This window comes from Podarcis erhardii (genome assembly GCF_964252035.2).
Source record: "Podarcis erhardii genome assembly, chromosome: 10".
Taxonomy (NCBI): Eukaryota; Metazoa; Chordata; class Lepidosauria; order Squamata; family Lacertidae; genus Podarcis; species Podarcis erhardii.
In genome coordinates this window covers 23,236,337-23,257,258 of record NC_138500.1, presented here as the reverse complement: position 1 = coordinate 23,257,258, position 20,922 = coordinate 23,236,337, and the positions used below count along the sequence as shown (strand labels likewise).

The 20,922-nt window shown below is 40.1% G+C and overlaps 1 protein-coding gene across 3 annotated transcripts in view; it reads right to left on the bottom strand.

Moving 5' to 3' along the window:
- Positions 1-1,693: 1,693 nt before the first annotated feature.
- Positions 1,694-20,922, bottom strand: part of KDM7A (lysine demethylase 7A) — a 49,890-nt gene continuing 30,661 nt past the window's right edge. The window contains exons 9-20 of one of the 3 annotated variants that reach the window (XM_081878429.1): positions 20,813-20,919; positions 18,807-18,898; positions 18,557-18,646; positions 17,828-18,037; positions 16,062-16,186; positions 14,256-14,428; positions 13,032-13,129; positions 12,094-12,242; positions 11,790-11,947; positions 9,459-9,541; positions 6,851-7,127; positions 1,694-6,169 (exon numbers count right to left, since the gene is read on the bottom strand). In XM_081878429.1, coding sequence (XP_081734555.1) covers positions 6,075-6,169; positions 6,851-7,127; positions 9,459-9,541; positions 11,790-11,947; positions 12,094-12,242; positions 13,032-13,129; positions 14,256-14,428; positions 16,062-16,186; positions 17,828-18,037; positions 18,557-18,646; positions 18,807-18,898; positions 20,813-20,919 — 1,657 coding nt within the window. In that variant the 3' untranslated portion in view covers positions 1,694-6,074. Of the gene's footprint in view, positions 6,170-6,850; positions 7,128-9,458; positions 9,542-11,741; positions 11,948-12,093; positions 12,243-13,031; positions 13,130-14,255; positions 14,429-16,061; positions 16,187-17,827; positions 18,038-18,556; positions 18,647-18,806; positions 18,899-20,812; positions 20,920-20,922 lie in introns of all 3 variants that reach the window. The other 2 variants (XM_081878430.1, XM_081878428.1) reach the window with 2 other exon arrangements.

Genomic DNA, 20,922 nt, shown 5'->3' with positions numbered 1-20,922 from the left:
TTCTAAGACCATGTACCTGTGAGTCAAATTGAACTTAATGGAACTTACTTCTGAGTAGATGTGGTTAGGATTGCAGTCTAAAGCACAAATTACACCCTGCATTGATGATATGAACCTTCATTTTTGATTAGACAAAGGTGCTTCATATCTGGGCTGCTCCTAAATTAATAGTACAGAAATATGGTGCAGGAAAGTTTATATGTATTTTGGATTACAGGATTGTAATGATTTATATATTTGTTGTGTTAAATTTGATATTATAATTGTAAATTGTTTTAGGAATGGAATAAAACATTCTCACTGTGTGCTGTTTTCCAGCTGTAAGGGTTGTGTCATATATTGTGTACAAAATACTTGTGCACCCTTAATCCTTGCCTCTCATCCTCAGTTTTTGGTGACAAAATACATGAGCCTATGGTGTGTTTCCCAATTATTTTATTCCTGGAGCACACTAATTTATTCAGGATTTAAACTGAAGACAAATCACCTACTCTCAAGAATACACATTTCCTCTCTTGAGCTTCCAAAGTGAGAAGCAGGCATCTTCTTTGCAAGATGCTCAGTTTATATTCCTTGCAACCATCTCTGCTGATACAATGGCACAGAGGAATGCGACCAATGCTGCATGGAACTTCCCTGCTCCAGTGCAACAATCCATCAGACATAGTTGCTTAAACTGTCTAATAGTTCAGTTCTCAGGGTCCACTTCTTCATGTACCCAGAATCATGCCTGCGTACTACCCCAGACAGAAACCCTAGGGAGATTTCATAGTGAAACAGGAAGAACAGTAAGGCCCATGGATTTCTCCTGAATCTTTGGTATAGGGTGAGTAGCCTAATCCTTTAAATACCCCAATTATGGGTGCTCTCAACACACACTGGCACTGTGTTTCTTGTTGAAATGTGTGCCAACCACATGAGGAAACACCAGACAATTTCTCATTGTCACCACAGTATTTTCTGCCTAAAAGCCTATATTGGAAACAACCCTATTCAGTTAACCCTGTGGATGCTCGATTCCCAGAATTAATCAGTTAGCAGAAGTTCCTTTCTAGGAGGCATCGTTTTGCCATGTCACTTCATACGCCTAAATGAAGTGAGTATGTAACAAACCCCTTTTTTAAGAAAGAAAAAAAAAGGATTTAGCTGCATCTTTGCATTCTGCTGTGAATTATGACACTATAGCATTACAGTCAAAGACCAGACAAGCCTCTAGTCAGAAGCCCAATTCACATGCTTAAGGAAACTAACAAGGTTTGTATGTTCTAAGGCACTTTTTCCCAACCAGATGACCTTCAGTTGGACTACAGCTCCTATCAACCATGCTGGCTGGGACGGAAAGTACTGTAGTCCAAATCATCTAGAAGCTGTGATGTTAGGGAAGGCTCTGCAAAGGGAGGTAACTGGTTATAGGTGAAATTTGATAGTGCCAGTCTGCTGGCATGGTTACCAGAAAGCACTGGCAGGGTGGGGGGGAAAACCGAAAGCTATAAAAGTATTTTGAAATACGTGAAGCTAGTATTGCTATTCTGGGAATACATTCTGAACTCAAGCTTTGCTCAAAAACCAAGAGTGATAGAAAATCAGAAATAGCAGTGGAATTAAGTTTGGTTTTTTTCCACAAGACATTCTGTATCACATCCAATATTTACACTGAATGAGTGTGCTGAAATTAAACACTTGAATGCTGAAATCAAAAACATAAGCAATACAGATTTTAATTTCAGTATTTTTGAAGTACAGGAAGTGGAAACTATGGTCAAATACAAATTTAAACAAGCCACTTGTCCTTCCAAACAAGAAATCAATAAGCTACTTATATAAACTTACAAATATTAAAGTAAAATTGAAACAAAATAAATACTGTACATACACTTTCCCTGCCTGCAGGCAAAAATGGGATGGGAAACACTGTTATAAATTGAAAAAATGCTCTTAAAGCTGTAGCATCCCATTTCCCAGCCAAAACACGCGACACAGTAGTGTGTTTCTGTAAAAAGGAGCAGAGGACACCCAACCCCCTATGCAGAAAGACAGCTATTTCACAAACATTCAAAAAAGTTAGAAATCAGACTGACAGTAGAAAAAGGGTGTGTGTGGGGGGGGGAGTCACATCAGCAAAAACACTACTACAAAACTAGTAAATATAGCCAAGACCTAACCCCTTTTTTTCAAATGCAATGAATATTTTAAAAATGCCAAAGCACAGGCAAAGTTAAAACTGTGATAATTCATATTAATATAATCTCTTAAAGTGATTTTTCATTCCCTTCCCACAGCAAGAAACTATTATGGCTTAAAATTTATATTCAAAGTCCTTTTCTAGTTAGAAATGCAGCTTCAGCGGCAGCTACATTTCCTAATCAGTGCTCGTCTCATTCTCACCCAGTGTTGCATGATTTGTTCGTTTTGTAGACATATCTTTGCCTTTTTGGGGAAAAAAAGATGTTGCAGCTCTGAACCCAGTTTAAACTACAAAACGGTAAGGCCCTTAAATTCAGTTCATATTTACTACACAAAATAAAGTTGCCCTGGATTCACTTAGGCCCAAGGCCATGAACAGTTTTTAATGGTCTGGAAGTATGAATAATGCAAGTTGTTCTTCTCCTCCTCCTCCTCCTCACAAAAAGATGACTTGAGATTTTTGGTGGCACAGGAATTGTGGGCAAGGAGAGGCATTATGCAGGGGATTCTCTGGTCATTTATAGCATTGGGTCTCATTGGGTTTCTTCCAAGCTACCAGTTACAGAGTAAGCAAAAGTGTCGAGTCATGACTCAAATCCTACGAAGTTTTTTGTTTTTTTTAATGACTACACATCCTGGCAAATGAAGGCAGTCTACGGCATGTTAAAAGCTTAGGCGAAGTAAAATTTATTTGATCTGACCGTGACATTGTACTCTTCGGCTGAAAAACATTATGTAAGCATTTCAGATTGTGGCCAGAAAGGCAGCTCTTGTTCTACCCCTCTGAGATGGTTTTGAAAATGATTGTATGTCATTGTTACTGATTGCATAGGTAAATCTTACCACAGAAGTCAACTGAGGCTAGTTTGTAGGCTGGCTTTATCAGGAAGTATTGGATAAAGTGAAATGTGGCTGGGGATGTCACTAAACACCAGTATACCAATGCCCTTTTCGATTCATTCTCTCTCTCTCGTTTGGGCAAAGCCCAAACATTTCATTTCACATATTCCTATCACCTTACGACTCCAAGAGAGAATAGGTCTATTGTAATTCCACCCTACAGCTGAAGCTCTTGTTTCAGTTATTTAAAAATATCTTCTCTTTGAAAATAAGGTTCACTAACCTTCTGCCAGATATGGCTTTAGCACTGCTTCTTGTCCCTCAAGGAAGTGAAATGATGAAGTCAGGACTATAGCACCCAATTCAGACAATCTATTATACATAAAAGTCTGGTGCAGCAAGGGTTTCTATCAAGCAAGTTATTAACACACAAACAAGACTTGTCTCGATCAAGCCACCAAAATAATTATTGCTTCAGGGCAATTTATTTTGGTGCACACAATTGATGTACTCTACCTTCCTCAAAATTAATCTTAATGTCTAATCCAAAGCTTCATTTTGGTAAAAGTCTTACTAAAGTGGTAATAGGGGATATTTCCCTCGATTTGTATTTGAAAGACAAAAGGTCAGAAGAAACTACAAAGTATTTCTCTTAGTCTATGAAAATATGTTTGCATGCTCATGACAATGGAAGTGAGTCGTGGGGGTGGCGGGGGTGGAGGAATGAGAAAAGTAACTGGAAGCAGCCATTAAAAACCCTCTTCTCTTCTACCACCACCATCACCCAATAAGGCCATAGCTATATTTTAGTAATCAAGATGTGTTTAGAGAAAGTAGATCAGTTATAGAGTCTGCTAGTTACTATGGATTCACTGGAATATTTTAAAGTAAGAACTGAAGAAACGCAAATGCTTCAAAATTCACTTTAGAATTGCTTTTTCCGTCTAAACCAAAAGGACATGTAATTTTACTTTAAGGGGGAATTGAGAACTTAAATGATCTGTAGCTCAGTTAAAAGATATATGGACTGCTGGGGAAAAAACATTTTCTCTTATCAATATTGAAAAGTGTGCAATTTCAGATTAACCAGTAAATTTCCGTGTTTCCAAAAGCTAGTATTAAATTCTCTTTCTGTAACTGGCTCTGTTAATAATGCTGACAACGTGCAGCTTACCCAGTTTGGTTTTAGTTACATAATGTGGACACACAAGTGCTGGGGGGAAAAAACTGTAATTCGATGAAGAAAGAAGAGTGAAGAACAAATGTGTGGTAACTTTCAAAATCTAGGACACACCACAATCCCATTATCCTATTTTTATCCATTTACACTCCACAACTAACCAGATTTACTCAGAGGTCAGTCCCGATGATTACAATGGGGCCTGTTTCCAAGTTAAGATTGCTAACTTGATTATTTTGGCTACCATCCTGCATGTAGCTATGCGGTTAATTCCTATTCAGTTAAATGGGAAGTGTTGGGAACTCTGTCAAGGACTGCAGCCTTGAAATGTCTCCACTGAGAATTTTGGCTAAGTCTTAGTAACTGCAGTAGCCAAGGACGTCTGACTAATATCTATTCTGATAGATGACAAAGGTCATTATGTCTAGTTTAATACAGATACACACACATAGATGCAGCAAATACTGAATATATAAAATTGTTTAAGCACAGAAAAGTCCTATTTGGGGACTTTAAAGATATTTTATTTTTGATATAACCTGAAGGCTTGGAAGTTTTTATTGAAGTTAAAAGAAGTCAAGCAACTGAGTAGCTTTGGCCATGCTTTAACTCTTTATCAACAGAAGAAGAAATCCAAAGCGGTATCCCTAGTATTCCCACTTTAGTACTGAATAGCCCTCTTACCAAAGTAGTAGTACAGGTGCCTCCCCTTTTCCTCCAAAAACAGCTTAAATATTCAATTTTATATTACAAAAATACAAATTTATCATCTAAGTTATTTACATGTATTTCAGAATTGGCATTTACTACTGGATATTTGCAAAGCATGACGCAAAATAGTCATTCTGAGTTTTAGCAAGCTATGAAACATATTTACATATATACAAAAACTTAAGACCTTTCATTGGCTGGCATGTGAAGACGAGCAATACTCTGCCGCAATAGCCTTCCTCCAAAAAAAGAAAAAAAGCATTTTAAGTGTCTACACTTAAATCAATAATAGCTGTAGTGCTACCCTTGGTTTACAGCTACCCATGCTTAGCATGAATCGTTCTCCATGATATGGAAACAAACAGGCAGGAGGAGGAAGCACACGTGTGTGAAAAGAGCTCTTAGTAACGTTATGCCAATTTATCATCCAGAACAAATGGCAAAACATGAGAGGAGGAAGAGGGAGGAGCAAGAAGGGAAAGGTTAACTGGCAAAGAATACGTACTTTAGAAGTCAGTACAAAAGCCAGTCAAGAGCTTATATAAAGAGCGGAAATTAACATGTGATTCCATGTGCCTTAACTTAATGTATCACATCCATGTTTAAGACTATACCTGTTATCAATTGTTTGAATGCAGAGTAAATCATTCATGTGGCTCTCCACTGGAGAGAGACAGACAGACGGAAGACAGACAGACATTAAGGACAAACAAAAACCTTCACATTCTCAACATCTAAAATAAAAATCATAATTCCCACAAAGAGTTTTCCAAATAAATAGTTTTAAAATGAATTCAATAGTTGCAAAAAAAAATATCTGTCAAATAAATTATTGATAACCACTTTCATCACACTCTTCTGTTCGTGAATTAGCTCAGACGCTACCAGAAACAACAAAATGATTGAGCCCTGAAGAAAGACCATCTCCCAAGTCCATAGTCTCTCTGAATATTCCCCTGTTTCCCAAATGGTTATTGCTGAGCAGGTGTGGCACAGTGAAAATGCAGCATTGAGTTTTTGTTCATTAGGCAGTGTTCTAATAAGGTACATGCATTCTGCTTCAAGCAGAGGAATAAAACAGAAGCTCCAGGCACTGTTCCCCCTCAGTACTGGTCCGTGCATAAAAAGGACAGCAGCAGCAGTGGTAGCAGCTACTGCATCAAACAAAGAAGCGCGCATGGCCATTTCGGTTCAGCTTTAGAATCTTCCCTAGGCGCTGCTTGGCAGTTGCCATTCCTTTCTTTGGACGCTTTCCTGAAAAAGAAAGAAAAAGTTGGTACTGCTAACCACCATTCACGCTTGTACTTCCATAGCTCAGTAAAATCAGCCCCATGTTGGCACAACATGGGATTTCCTAGACAGGAATATGAGGCAACAGAAGGTTGTCAGGAACTAGCTATATTCTGTTCTGACTCTTCTGGTACTGACTACTACTCCAATTAGATAGTTGTGTGATGCCAACCACCTGAAGGGCAAATGTACAAATTTGAGGCTGCAATACTAACCACCACCAGTCCTTATTTATATAATGCATTTCAATGTATATGGAGTGTTCTGAACTACAGGCTTGTAAAAGATGTCATTATTATGCCATTGTTGTTGTTATTATTATGTATTTTGTGCCACACAAAATACATAATAAAAACCAGAACAACAACACCTCTTACCCTATATTGCCCTTACCCTATAGAGTGTAGGTGTGTGTGTGTGTGTGTGTGTGTGTGGCTAAAAAAAAGAAATGTGCACAACATAATCCCTCACGTGAATTATGTAATTCAACATCTAAAAAGGTTAGATAGTGTGGCACTGCAGACTGGGTAGGAACCCATTTTCTGAATGGGCACATCATTTAAACCATGCACTACAGCTTCTTTTGCAAAAAGTAACTGTCAGTGATTTCTGGCTAAAAGAAATAAACACAGATGATTACACCACCTTTTGTTGCCTGATTGTTGATAGGGGGTGGATTTGATGCTGGCCGCTTAGTTGGATGAAGAGGGACAGACAATGATGTTTCACCATATGGCCTGTCAGGACTGAGGCTGCCATCACTTAGCCTGCACTCCCCTTCAATCAAGCTCGAGTCCTGGATGCACTTGCCATGGGGGAAGTTCAAAGCATTGTTTTGTAAATGGATCCTGTTTTCTGGAATTTTATAACTAGTTTCAGAAGCACCTTCCTTCTTGAAGTATTTCTGAGCTTTACTTGTATCCTATGGAGGGACAAGAACAGTTTGATTCTGGAATGCAACGAATACACCACTGGAAAGACAGTTTTTGTAACTTTAAACAGTTTGTTCTAGGAAGCCAATAACTACATTCTGAATGAATGGGAGACACCTACAAACATATGAAAACATCAACACTATGTTCAGAATACAACAAAGAACTTAAATGTGGGTAGACTGCACCCATAGAAGAGGTGAACTTGACTACTTTTCCTTTCTTTGTGTAATCTACACCAATGCAGCTTTGCATGCCACACTTTGGCATCTCTCCCCCTGCCATCCCACTTTTAGATTTGTCAGCAGCCTTCGACATGGTCGACCACGAACTTTTGGACTACTGCCTTGCCGACGTGGGGGATTCAGGGCACAGTCTTACAATGGCTGCGCTCTTTGCTTTCAGGTCGGGGACAGAGGGTGGCACTAGGGGAGGAGTTGTCACGGCACCCCTTGGTGTTTGGAGTGCCACGGGGCGCAATCCTCTCCCCAGTGCTTTTAAACATTTTTATGTGCCCTCTTGCCCAGAATTTTGGGCTGGGTTGTCATCAATATGCTGATGACACCCAGCTTTTATCCGTTGATGGACGGCTATCCTGACTCGGCCCCAGACACACTAACCAGATGCTTGCAAGCTGTGGCTGCATGGCTGTGTGGGAGCCAGTTGAAGTTAAATCCTTCGAAGACAGAGGTCCTCTGGCTGGGTTGGGACGACATGGGGTTGGGGGGCCAACTCCCATCTCTTGCGGGGGCTCAATTTGTGCCTGCGCCTTCTGTCAGGAGTCGCCTCCCTCTTTATGGAGGTGCAGGTTGCAGCTACAGCAAAGGCGGCATTTTTCCACCTTCACAGTGCTAAGCAGCTGGTCTCTTACCTTTCTCGCCCTGATCTAGCCACAGTGATCCATGCGACGGTCACCTCCAGGCTTGATTATTGTAACTCACACTATGTGGGGCTGCCCTTGAAGCTGACCCAGAAACTCCAGTGGGTGCAGAATGCTGCAGCGAGGCTCCTTACAGGGTCCTTGCTGTGGGACCACATTCATCCAGTGCTATACCAGCTGCACTGGCTCCCAGTGGAGTACAGGGTCAGGTTTAAGGTGCTGGTTTTAACCTTTAAAGCCCTATATGGCCTAGGACCCCCGTAGTTATGGGACTGCTGTATGCCCCACAGAGGACCTTACAGTCTGCAAATAATAATATCTTGGAGGTCCCAGGCCTCAAGGAGGTGAAACTGGCCTCAACCATGGCCACGGCCTTTTTGGCTTTGGCCCCAGCCTGGTGGAACATTCTATCGCAGGAGACCAGGGCCCTGTGGGACTTGACATCCTTCCGCAGGGCTTGCAAGACGGAGCTGTTCCGCCTGGCCTTTGATCCGGGCCCAGTTTGACCCCCCCCCCATGGGACCCTGTAAGTTACCTCTTTGACCCTTTTATCGGCTCATGTGGGACCAACATTCTGCACGCCCCTGATGAATACTTGAGGTTCCCTACCCCATGGTTGTAATTTGTGGTCAGTCATTTAATTTTTATCCTGATTCTAATTTATAATTAATTGTTCAATTAATCAAACACTAATTTTTTGATTGTGTTTTAATGTATTTGATATTTGATATTAGCTGCCCTGAGCCCAGCCTTGGCAGGGGAGGGCGGGGTATAAATAAAAATTTACTTACTTACTTATTTGCACTATCACTGATTTGTAAAAACATGCAAAAAAATACTTAAGTGTCCACGTTATACAGCATCCTTCACCAAAGAGTACATTCATGTTAGAGCAGAGGCACTTACTTGCAAGGGGAAATTAATCAAAGTTATATTCTGTAATCTGGAACCCCTCTGGATACTTAGTGTGAGCTTGAGGAACCCCCAGCCTGTGACCCAAACTAGGCCCACAAGGCTGTTTCCCCCAGCCACAGCCCCAAACTGGATGTTATATGAAGTCAGGTGTGGGGCAGGCTGCAAAGGAACAATGGGAAGCCTTAAAGCATGCTCCCAATTGTTCCTCTGCAAGTGAGAGTTTGCATTCGGCACCTTTTAAATTTGGTGTCAAAAGCAAGCGCTGCTGGGATCAGCTTCATTCAGCAGCTTTCAATTGGAGCTGACCCCTGCAGAAAGCGGGCTTGCAATTGGCCTTAAATTTTAATTCTTCTTTTGAAGTTGAATCACATAATGGTATAGGATGCCCAATGATTGGCACAGCATCCCCACCCACGTGTCAAAAGCAGTCTGCCAAGAGCAAATTGGCCAAATCCAGTTCCCACTCCTGATTTAATGTGTACAGTACACAGCAAGCTGCTTTATTAGACACATAATATAATCTTACCTGAGGATTTACTTTAGAAACTGCATGTAATTGTGAAGCAAATGTTGAAGCTCCCACATCTTTTTCTTCTTTTATGTGCTTACCTGAACAGAAATTTGAAGTTCTTAGCATATTTTATATGTTATTCATTCCCCCCTACAGATTCCACCTAGTGTACTACCAGAGTAACCCAAGAGAAGTTCAACAAAACAAATTTTACACTGAGGCAAATTTCCTACTAGAATAATGCAATAGCTTATTGCCTAGTCATAGGTCTGCAGTTTTCTTTGGGCAAGAGAATGCTAACACGGAACCCCACAGCCCAAAATGTTATAGAATGGTCTAGCTTGTACACAAAAGGTATTAAAATCTACTGGTAAATAAATCTACAATGGAAACTAGATTAGCTCCAATCTGCAGTGGTGACTGTAATGGCTCACAGTGAAAGATCACCAACATATCACACTTATCAGATCATTGTAGCATTTGTGTCACTTGCACACGCCTTTCAAACTTCAGACAGCATTAGATCTTCCCCAATACAAAACCAGAAAAACTGAAGCATTTTGGATCAAAACTGTTTGCCTTTGCCATCTGCATCTTTTCGTAACCATAGATATAGAGATGGGTGGAAAAGCATCAAACAGATTACAGTTGAAACAACATCTGCTGTCACAGCTGTCAAGTTACTATGCTTTCTGGGTTTTGCTAAAAGCAAACATCTTGCTATCTCCCTAAACTGGTGAAACAAGTTACTGGGGCAAAGTACTGGCAACTGTGAACAACTTCTATAAAGGAAATTCACATCACTGTTGATTCTTTTATATATAAAACAAACCACGCTATGATTTTCTTACCTCCGACAAAAGGCTATCATTTATTAAGTAAAATTAATTTAAGAAAATCAGAATCAGCAAATTAACAAGCTACTACTGAAATCATATTTTTATGCTTCCCCACCCCCTCATTATTCTGCTGTTACATTTTGATTTTGGTAATGGCTGGGTTTAGGCAGTACTAAGCTATTACTTATGGATTAAGCAAGTTATCCTGTGTATAAACTGTGCCCTTTTGCACCTAGACTGAATGCTCTTCCCTTATTGAAGCAGAGGAACAACTCAGATTAACATCATGTGTGAACCACCATGCCTCTTGGTTTCTCCCAAACAAATCCAATCAGGAAGCAAAGAAGACGACTTGGCTTTCGGTCATGGTTCACATGGAGAGAAACAAACTACAAGCACCAGTTCTGGCATGACACAAATCAAGCCATTCCATGGTTTGTTTCTCTGCTTGACTAAAGCAGAAGTGAAATATGTGGGAGACCTCGTGGCTTAGCATTACATCTGAATGTGGCCATTGTCTCAATTTTATATTTAAAAAAATTCATTTTAAGCCTAAATAATGGTCTCGGAAAATTCAATGTAAAAAACCCTACTGCTGCTGCTGCTACTACTTGGATTAGTGATATTTTCCTGTATTTTCTATCAACTTTAAATGAACATCATATTAAATTGGATTTTATACTTCCAATGAAATTTCATTCACAATCATTAAAATCTATATAAATTGTTGTATTTACGACGTTAAAGAACCCTACTGTGGTAGAATTAGTAAACACAGTGTTAACACACAGGTGTCTTTAATCCCATAAGCAGCCCCTGTAAGGTTTTTAGTTTTTAATTTTTTTACACTCCTAATCTCATATCGAGTAATTTGAGAATACGAATGCTTAGAGTTTTATTACCTCTCTAGCTGGAAAAATAAATCCATCTGTTAACGCAAGAATGCATGAGTCACTGCATCTGTCGGTTACCTGCTGAAATCTCTGCACAATGCCCCCAATTATAAATTAATCAATACAACCACAATAGATTTCTTGTGTTAGTATCTTAAGCACTTAATATCAGAAAGAGAAACAAGGGCATTTGAAGCACATGCCTTCCAGCTTCAAGTTGTAATGGAGAAATGTAGGCCTTGCATGTTTCCAGCAGTCTAGTCACTTGCTTTTACTAGAAACTGTCTGCCCAACTACACAGACCTTTTTAGCCTGGCATGTGCACTAGTAGCTGAAGTCAGATGGATCTATTCTTTTCTACAGGCAGTACATGAGCCATCTGCTATCTTAGAAAGCTAGAAAATCTAAATCTGACCAAAAAAACCCACTACAGATATTCCATTGATCTTGATTCCCTGAAGGGGACTGCAACTTTCAAGCTAATCTAGCCATGCAGCCTACTTTTGCAATCTATAGCTTAGGCATCTTTTAGTTTTGGCATAATATACATCTACAAGACAACATACCATTTTCTGCTTTATGACTCTGGGAAGACAGCTTGTCTTTATGCCTACTTTTGGGATAGCTTCTGTGTTCCTGAAGAGAGCTTCTTCTATCAGTGCAGTCTGTGCTCTGCATATGACTTGGTAAACAAGTGGTATAGTGCAATCCTGCCATAGAAAGCATGCCCTGAATAGCTTCTTCCTCCGTACTGGTCGAGGTAGGACATTCCCTAAAAAATAAGAGGAACGAAGAAAGCTGTATCACAGGACTAAAATGTTTCATCTTCCTATTTAACAGAAAGCAATGAATATAATTTGCTTCAAGCACCTCCATTAATTTTGTAATTGTTCACCACCACACCCTTTTTTTACTTACCTTTTAATTGTCATTTCTAGATGTCTAGATGGCTTCTGCGTGGTTTGAAAGAGGTCATTTGTTATTTTAGATTCCTCTCTAAAATTTGAAGTTACTTCCTGTTTCTCATCACCTGAGCTTTCCGACTCCTCAAGAGAGAAATCTTTTTGCTGGTGGGAGGAAAACAAAACTTTCAACACAATGAATACCATTAACTTCAAAACTAATTTCTACTTCATATTTTAATCTTAGTTAATTCTTAAGGTTAAAGGTAAAGGTACCCCTGACAGTTAGGTCCAGTCACAGACGACTTTGGGGTTGCGCGCCCATCTCGCTCTATAGGCCGAGGGAGCCAGCGTTTGTCTGCAGACAGCTTCAGAGTCATGTGGCCAGCATGACTAAGCTGCTTCTGGTGAAACCAGAGCAGCTCACAGAAACACCATTTACCTTCCCGCCAGAGCGGTGCCTATTTATCTACTTGCACTTTGATGTGATTTTAAACTGCTAGGTGGGTAGGAGCTGGGAACGAACAACGGGAGCTCACCCTGTCATTGGGATTCGAACCGCTGACCTTCTGATCAGCAAGCCCTAGGCTCTGTGGTTTAATTCTTAAGGTTAGGGTGACTAAATATATATTCCTAGAGGAGATGTTGGGTTATGAGGATGGGATGGGATTCTATTTGGAAGCCATGTCTTAGGCAATAAAAGATTGCATAAATGTATGCTTGGTGTACTTTAGATGCAAATCTATAAAATTAAAAAAGAAAATGGATTTGTAACAGGGTCAGCCTAAAAAACAGTTTATATCTATACTAGCTGACCTTTCATCTAACTCCGCCCCCCATGCACAAACTGTTCTTGCCCATTTTTGTCATTAATACTATTCAGAGCTAGATGTCCAATGAATTCTAATGTTTAATACTTCATTTAACCACCACCTGTGACATTCTTGTATTTACCTGGTTAGTGCAATCAGGCTCAGATTCTTCTGAATCAGAAATATCAGAGTATTCTGAGTTTCCATTCCTGAGTTCTGATTTCACACTTTCAAAGAACACTGGAGGAGAAAAACAGAGGGATTTTAGATTTGCCATATATTAACTGGACATACTTCCCTATAGTTCCTGCTACCAACTGAGCCTTTCATCCTGTGACTGTACATTGCTTTGAAGACAATGAAACTCTTAGTACGCATATCCACACTCCAAAAACAGAATTTAATGCCCACTGTTAAGCAGTATAGGAATGAAAAGTTTGTAATTTATAAGTAATTTGTTACTTCCTGGTTCTTAGGAATTTAATTTCTGGCCTCAGAAAGCCACTGTAATTGTGAGAAAATACTATATATTCCATATATAGGGAATTCTCGGTAGAAATTCTACTTTGATCAAATTGGACTTTTTTCCTGTGATTATAGACAGTCACAATAATTTGTTTATATGGGGATAACATACTGCTTGAACTCAATATACTAAGGTTCCCAACAGATCCAGCTCATGAGTCATAGATATTCCTAGCTATGTATTTCCCAACTAACCAAAGACATTGACTTACGTCTATGAACACAGCCATGTCTGAATTTAACAAACACTCATAACCCACCTTTAGCCTTTTTTTAAATAGTGGCTGCATCTGGAAGTGACACTAAACCATGGCATAGTGCTGTGTAAAAGAACTTGGCCTTCTCCTGAGCTTGTGTGTTCCTCCCATGTGGCCAAAATGAGGATTCCAGATGCTTTTATTTGGGGTTTTAACCAGCCAAAGCTCTGCTTCAGTCTGAACCAGGGAATGGACTTCAGTTTCAAAAACAAGTCAGCTTCAACTCATGGTTTTTGAAGCTGGCTTGTTTAAACGAAGTATAGTTAGTGTTAGCCATGAACTCTGGTTCAGAAGACAGAGGAAGGTCTGGTTTAACTAAAATCAAAAGTAAAAACTTCCATAATCCTCCTTCCACTCATGCAGGAAAATGAGAAAATGGGGACAGCACACAGGTCTGAGCAGAGGAAGGCTCAATCACATAGTGCTAAGACATGATTTATCATTATGTCTAAATACAGCAATTGTCAGTGGAAGCTTAACTACCCTGATGAATGATGCCACATTGATCAGCAGTACAAAGCAACAATGAAGGACAGTGCAGATACAATAGCCCTGGATTTCTAGTTCAAGGAAAACATACTTACTGTTCAGTGGTTTCTGAGCATCTACACTGCCATCTGCTTCCTGGGAGATCTCTTCTTCTGCCTTAACTGTTATTTCCTTCTCGGACTCTGCTCTCTCATCCTCATCTTCACTGTCCGCAGTGTAAAGACTTCGATCTCTGAAAGGTTGCCTCTCATCTCTGTAATAAAATAACCTGTTACCAAACCAAAAAAAAAAAAAAAGATCCATTGGGGCCTTGCCCCATCTTTTTAGAAGTAATAACCAATTTTCACTGCTTCCTAGAACTTTTACAGTACCATTTCTCATCTACTGAAGAATTTTTCCCAAGTCTGTGCAGAATTGTTGGCTGTTATTCTCTTTAACAGAAGGTTTAAATCATTTTCAATTATTTGAAACAGGAGTGGAAAACCTCAGGCCAGGAAGCCAAACTTGACCTTCCAATCCTCTCAAGTTGGCCCTCAAGACTCTCTGCAGGTCATGCCTTCGCCAAAGGCCACATTACCACCACTCTGTTTTGAACAATCCTTCAATGTGTTCTTGAAGTAGGATAATGCCTCTTGCTTGCGGGGGGGGGGGGGTTGTGCTGCTGAAGGGATATGTGGGGGATGAAGAGATGTGGGGTACAGAAACACCTGACTTTTGCATTGATGGAATGTATCCTACTGTACGAATGTAAGAGTCACACCCATTGCTTTGCCCACATTTGCCTTTGACCCAGACCACCGCTGGCATATGGTCTCCAGAATGTTTTCCCATGAATGAGTAATGCCCTTAGTCTGAAAAAGGTTCTCCACCCCAGGTGTCAGAGACTGGCTGGACGAAGAGGAGTGGTGGGAAAAACCAGCTGGGGAACCCCCAAGAGAAACCCCAGAGAAGAAAGGCTCAGAGCCAGGGGATTGGTGATGGGACCCTCTGACTTCTGTCAGAGGGAGAAGAATGGAAGGAAGTACTGAATGCTGAAGGGTCAACAGGGTATAGTGAGCAGGAAGAGCATGTGACAAGGAGCTGTTCAGACTGTGAGGCTGAAACATAGGAGCAGGGTCAAGAGACTACAGAAGAATCCAGGGAGTCTTCCTCTCCTGCTGCGACCAGCTCTCCCCACCCACCCCGTCTCCAAGAATGTGCTGAATAACGAAGAGAGAGGAACAAAGCCAGAATTGTGCAGATGCAGCTTGAGACTGCTTGGGAAACATCTGGGGGAGGGGAACCTTAGAAGGGTGAGGGAGGCAGGGACCTTCAGTCCTGGCAACTGCTCTATGGGGGCAAAACCTGCTGGTAAGTGTTGTTGAGTTGTATGCCTTTTCTTTGAATAAAGAGTTAACTTCACTGACAACTGAGACTGCTTCTTCATGCTCACCTGCATCTGACTCCAGACCTGACACCAGGTTTAAAACCATCTATATTAGCAGGACTGGAGCTCAGTGGGGCCCACCACTGATGCCTGAAGTTTTTCTGAGTCAGAGCTCCAGCAGCATAAGATAGCTGGACCTAGGGTACATTTAAATTTGCTCACAAGGCCACAAATGGTGCTTCCTGAGGGCACTGGGAGAAATTAGAGCCGTCTGGCAGGGTTTCAAATGCTGCTGCCCCACCGCACAAGGTAAGTCCATTATGGCAGCACTCTATCCAGAACTGCCTCAAGTTGGAGACAGTCCTGCAAAATCTGCCCCTTTGTTCCTCCAAACATTTAATTCCTATGTTTGGTTACAGATGTTTCTTGCTGTATCCCTTTTTCAGCCCAGATCTGTCAATTAACTACAAGCTGGATTTTCAAAATTGCCTAAAGTAAACTACATGTAGCAAGCTACATGCTGATGTTTTTATACCTAATTATTCTTCCATTTGACAGCAAAAGCCGTAAATCATTGTCCTTCGTTCTCCATTCAGGAACAGTAGAAGATGGCTGAAGAGGCTTGTTAAACCTTCCATTCAGTTTACCATTTGCCGTGTCCTAAAGCAAGGAGACAAAAGATTTCACCTACGGTTAATGGTACTTTAATAAGCTATTTCTCTTTGTAATCCACATCAGCGGTGGTGCACTGCCAAGCCACACTTAAAACACTGACAGCCAGCAAACGAAGAAATCCTGCATAATTAATAGCCATTACGGCAGAGAGAGAAGTCTGTTTCATGTGTACAATTGTCTTTCACGCACATGGCCCAAGTTGCAGCAACTCCTTCCTCCTGCACAACACTCAATTCTCTCCCATTCTCTGGATTGTTGGTGCTTAGTGCACATATTCACTATTAACATGACTAAACTATTCTACTTTGCAAGTATGGATGGATGGTACTTCCTCTGAGAAATAATTTAAGACACAAGACTGCCATAGTAACTTTACAGATGAATTTTTACAACGTATCAGCACATATATTATTAAGTCCACAGAGCTGTATTGCTAACAAGAAGATACTCAGACCATAGAAATATAACTGGTAGAGAGGACTCTGCATGATGTCATTTCCCCTTCTCTCCTTAACAGGAAGGAACACTTAGTAATTCCTCTCTCTCTCTCTCTCTCTCTCTCTCTCTCTCTCTCTCTCTCTGACCAGCAATGGATGCAGATATGCCTCTGCTTCCTCCAGCTTCAGCACATGCCTGAAGCAGGTTATACTGTAAATATTAAGTATTTTGCCTGCATAGTTTTTACTTCTGCTTTTGCTGTGAACCAATGCATGATTATCAAGTAAGTAAATTATATTTTTAAGCTTACTTTCCAGTCTGTTGCTTGATTCTTTTTTAAGTGGGTTAAGAAAGGGGAGCCAGCTTACTTCATAGCCGGACTTGTTCAAAACAAGGTTTTACAACCTAACACCTATGCTTTTAATTTTGCTGCCAGGGGTAGGATTTTAAAACACTGTTCAACCCACAAACGTGGGCACCTGGAGGGATAAATTGCAATTAATATATGCTCACCTACAAAAACCTATCCCACAAACTATACACTGGGAACAAGCAGAATTATATACTTAAGGTTCCAGAAATGGGAGGTAATTGGGGATTTGGATGAGATGTTTTAAAGGAAAAGTGATACCAGTGGGAAAAACCACCATTACCGCAAAACCCTTCTAATTTTTCTTCTTAAAACAGCTCCGGTACCAAATACTTTTTAGATCACAGGAGAGTATGTAGAGGCAACATCCAAAATATGGTCTGTCCTGGATCTTTTTGGGTAAAATGAAGAAGTATTTGAAAGGTCTGATTCCAGGCTTAGCATTCTTTTACTGTAGCAATACCGTATACGTTTATTGCCACACTACATCTATATTTGCTAATTCAAAATAATCTATTCACATACACCCAAAATGGAAAGTGCATTTTGAGGTCGCTCCTCCCTACCTGTGGTGTCCAGTACAATATATATATGTGCCTGGGTAGTGCAACAACTCCTCACCAAACCAGTAGTATTCAATGATGTGGAAAAGTGAGAATAATATTTTCATTGAACATTAACCAGTGATATGATTATACCTCCCACTGTCTTTGTTTTAAAAATGCAACAAGTTCCCATTTTTACGTGTGCCATCTGCTCTGCACACTAAATGTTCTAGTTGTGCTTTACTTTGCTCCAATATGCAATTCTGTACTTGCCTCTTCCCACGGGGACATCTCTAGTCTTTTGAGAACTTCTCTTGTGTGGAGCTCCAAGATGTCCAAATTAGATGGAGTTTTGATGGCATGGTCCCGTAGCTTCCTTGCTTTTCGTCTGGAATGATGGGTGGAGGCGGATTCATTTGATGAACGCGAAACTTGGCACACACCAATAATTCCCTGAGTTTTAACTGGTTTGCTGTTCTCCTCCTTTAAATAAAAGAAAGTTATTTAGAGCAGCCTATATTGACAATTCCACACAATTTAAAGTGAAAGAAGGTTTCACTTTCAAGTAGCAGTATAAGACCTTCAACTAGATTATTCCATCCTCTTCCTGTATTGTCTATTACAACAGCACCCTAAGGGACTCTGTCCACTACTGAAATGTAAGAGAAAGAGAATGTTATGCTCCAGCTAAAGATTTAATTCAAATTTCATTATTCACTCTAAACTGCCTTTATAATTCCCCCATAATGTGAGTACTTAAACTTTGAATTGTAAGATAGGACCATAGGGTGGGTTATACTTGATAAGTATCTTATAATCATAAGCACCTAAACAGTTTGCCAACCATGAGTAATAAAAGTTTGGAAGTGATTATTTCAGCAAACTAGCAGTTATTTTTGAAGAGAGAGGAGCACAACTAAAGGAGAGCATCTCCCAAAGCTGAAAGTAATCATATGTGATTATCCAAATTTTGCAATCATATTCAATGTATTTTATTCTTACCTCTACAGAACGAATCACTTTAGATAGTTCTTTAATTAGCTGTCCAGGCCTTATATTGTCTGGAATTTCAAAGGCATGTTCTGTTACCAGCTGTTAAGTAAAACAGGAAAATAAGCAGTTAAGTTCTCCCAAATACAAATCAGCAGCATATTTAATTACAGAATTTTTATGAAGCTGTATTGCATTTTAAAGGCTTTTCTTTTAAAGAAAGAAAACCCACTAAAAATTATGACTACACATTTCAACTTACATCTTTTTTCATCCATAACTTTAAAGCAGTAAGTAAAGCTTTCACTCCTTGTACTAAGAAAGATTGAGGGTAAAAACCATCCTCTTTCAGTTCTGGAAATAAAGACAAACACTGCACATTAGATTAATATAAATGTCAAATGAGTATTTACTATCCAATTTCTCTCTCAACCTTTAAACCTGTAAAAAGTTACCCATGCATTCAAAACTACAATGAAGAGTTAACTGTGGGTTTATAGCATCAACACTGTACAAAGTTCAAAAAGAGCCTCTTTTTAAAAAGAAACTTTTATAAATTACTACAATATGTATGGTCATTAATTAGCAGTTACAGCAAACCACACAATTGTACATTCCTACAGTAATTGTTTTGTAATGTAAATGAATCGTTTAATTCATTAACTTCTAGGAAAGAAAAAGGTTTGAAAGCCATCATGGTCAACCCCTGCCCCAAAGGAGAATTTCCCCACACACCCGTTTTTACAGGATTGCCCCACATAAACCAAACAGTAGTTTGCCAAGCCACATGCCAATGGATCTTCAGAGCAAATGGATCTATGGGATTCAGTAACCAAGCTACACATGAAAAAATCTCATGGACTTTAGTCAGTCTCAGCCTCGGTAGAAAGTAACTTTCCAAACTTTAACAGCAGGGGAGAATCTGAGCATGAGGTAAAACTAGAAACCTACTGAGGTGCATGTTCACTATGCTTTCTTTAGACTAAGGGGCAGCCCTTTAGCTTCCAAAGGAAAGCCAATGGGAAGCACCAAAGGTCCTGTACCAGCCAGGAAACAAGAATCAGAGGAAGGGGAAGTTTCAGAGTTGGAGGAAGAGGCAGGCCAGGCAAGTGAAGGGCAGGGTGCCTCCCCACCCTCTCCTGCACCACTGTCTCCCAGAACCAGCAGAGGAATGAAGTGCAAAGAGCAGAGGAATCTTCTATGCAGGTGTAGTCTCTGGTTATGGGCAAACAGCCTATCATGGGAAGGTACATAAAATGGTGGAGGGGGGAGTGATCACCAGTTGCTGCGACTGCTCCATAGAAAGTGGACCTGGGAGTAGCTGCCCCAACACTAGATTGGTGTGTGTAGGTATCTGGAGCCACAGAAGCAACTGTAAATGTTATCTTTGACAATATAGAGTGAACTCTCTGCTGTGTGCATTCCTTTGGGTAGAAGCTCCCTTGACAGGGTGGTGGCTAAGTGAAATGATTTTTAAATCAGATTAAAAAAGAAGACTTGGCTGCCTGGGTTCAGTGCTAAGGTGGTGGCCATGGACATTTCTTATACATGTGCATACTCACAAAAGCATATCCTTCCCACATCATATTATCAGAACAGTTTTGGGGTTAGAGGTGGAATTTTTAAGCTTTATGTTCAGCCTCCTGTTGTGCAGTTGGCTAACAGTCTAGTTACTTGTCAGCTTCAGTTGCTTTCCTCAGTTTCTTGAACTTCTATTAGTTCCCAGTTCAGCTATTTGAACTATATTTACTTTATAAATATGAGTCTTATTACTAAGAAAAAAGCTATTTTGGGGAAGACTGGCAGAGAACCTAAATGAAGGTGCATAGAGTACTGACTAATAGAGACTAAGGGAAGCAGCGTACAAGTTAATAATTTGAGTGAGGTGACAACTGTAACTTTAGAGGGCTGTGCATGAATGTTGTCATGAAACAAATATATTTTCACTTCCACATAAATAACTGCAGTTGACACATATTTAAAGATACATAGGACACTCTAAAGAAAAAGGTTCATATGCCTTCTTTGTCAAAGCCTTTGTACTCCGCTGCACATGAATCATATGTGTATCGTTTACTACAAACGCTTTTAATCCATAAAGCTTCTGTCATATCAAAACTGAACAAAGTAGCTACACTTACATTTTCCAGTTATAAACTATGAGTAACTTATGTCTTGTTTGACTGGTGTACATTAGACATGGGTCTTCCCGCAAATGGTAGAAAAAAGTCTAGCCTCACGTTCTTCTTAAAACATGAAATGAGTTACCTTTCAAAGTTTCCAGTAAGTTTTTGGCCACAAACCAACAGATGGCTTCAAAGAAAGGGAATTTGAAAAGATCTGGGGTTTTTAGCCTTTTCTCCATTTCATAACACCTA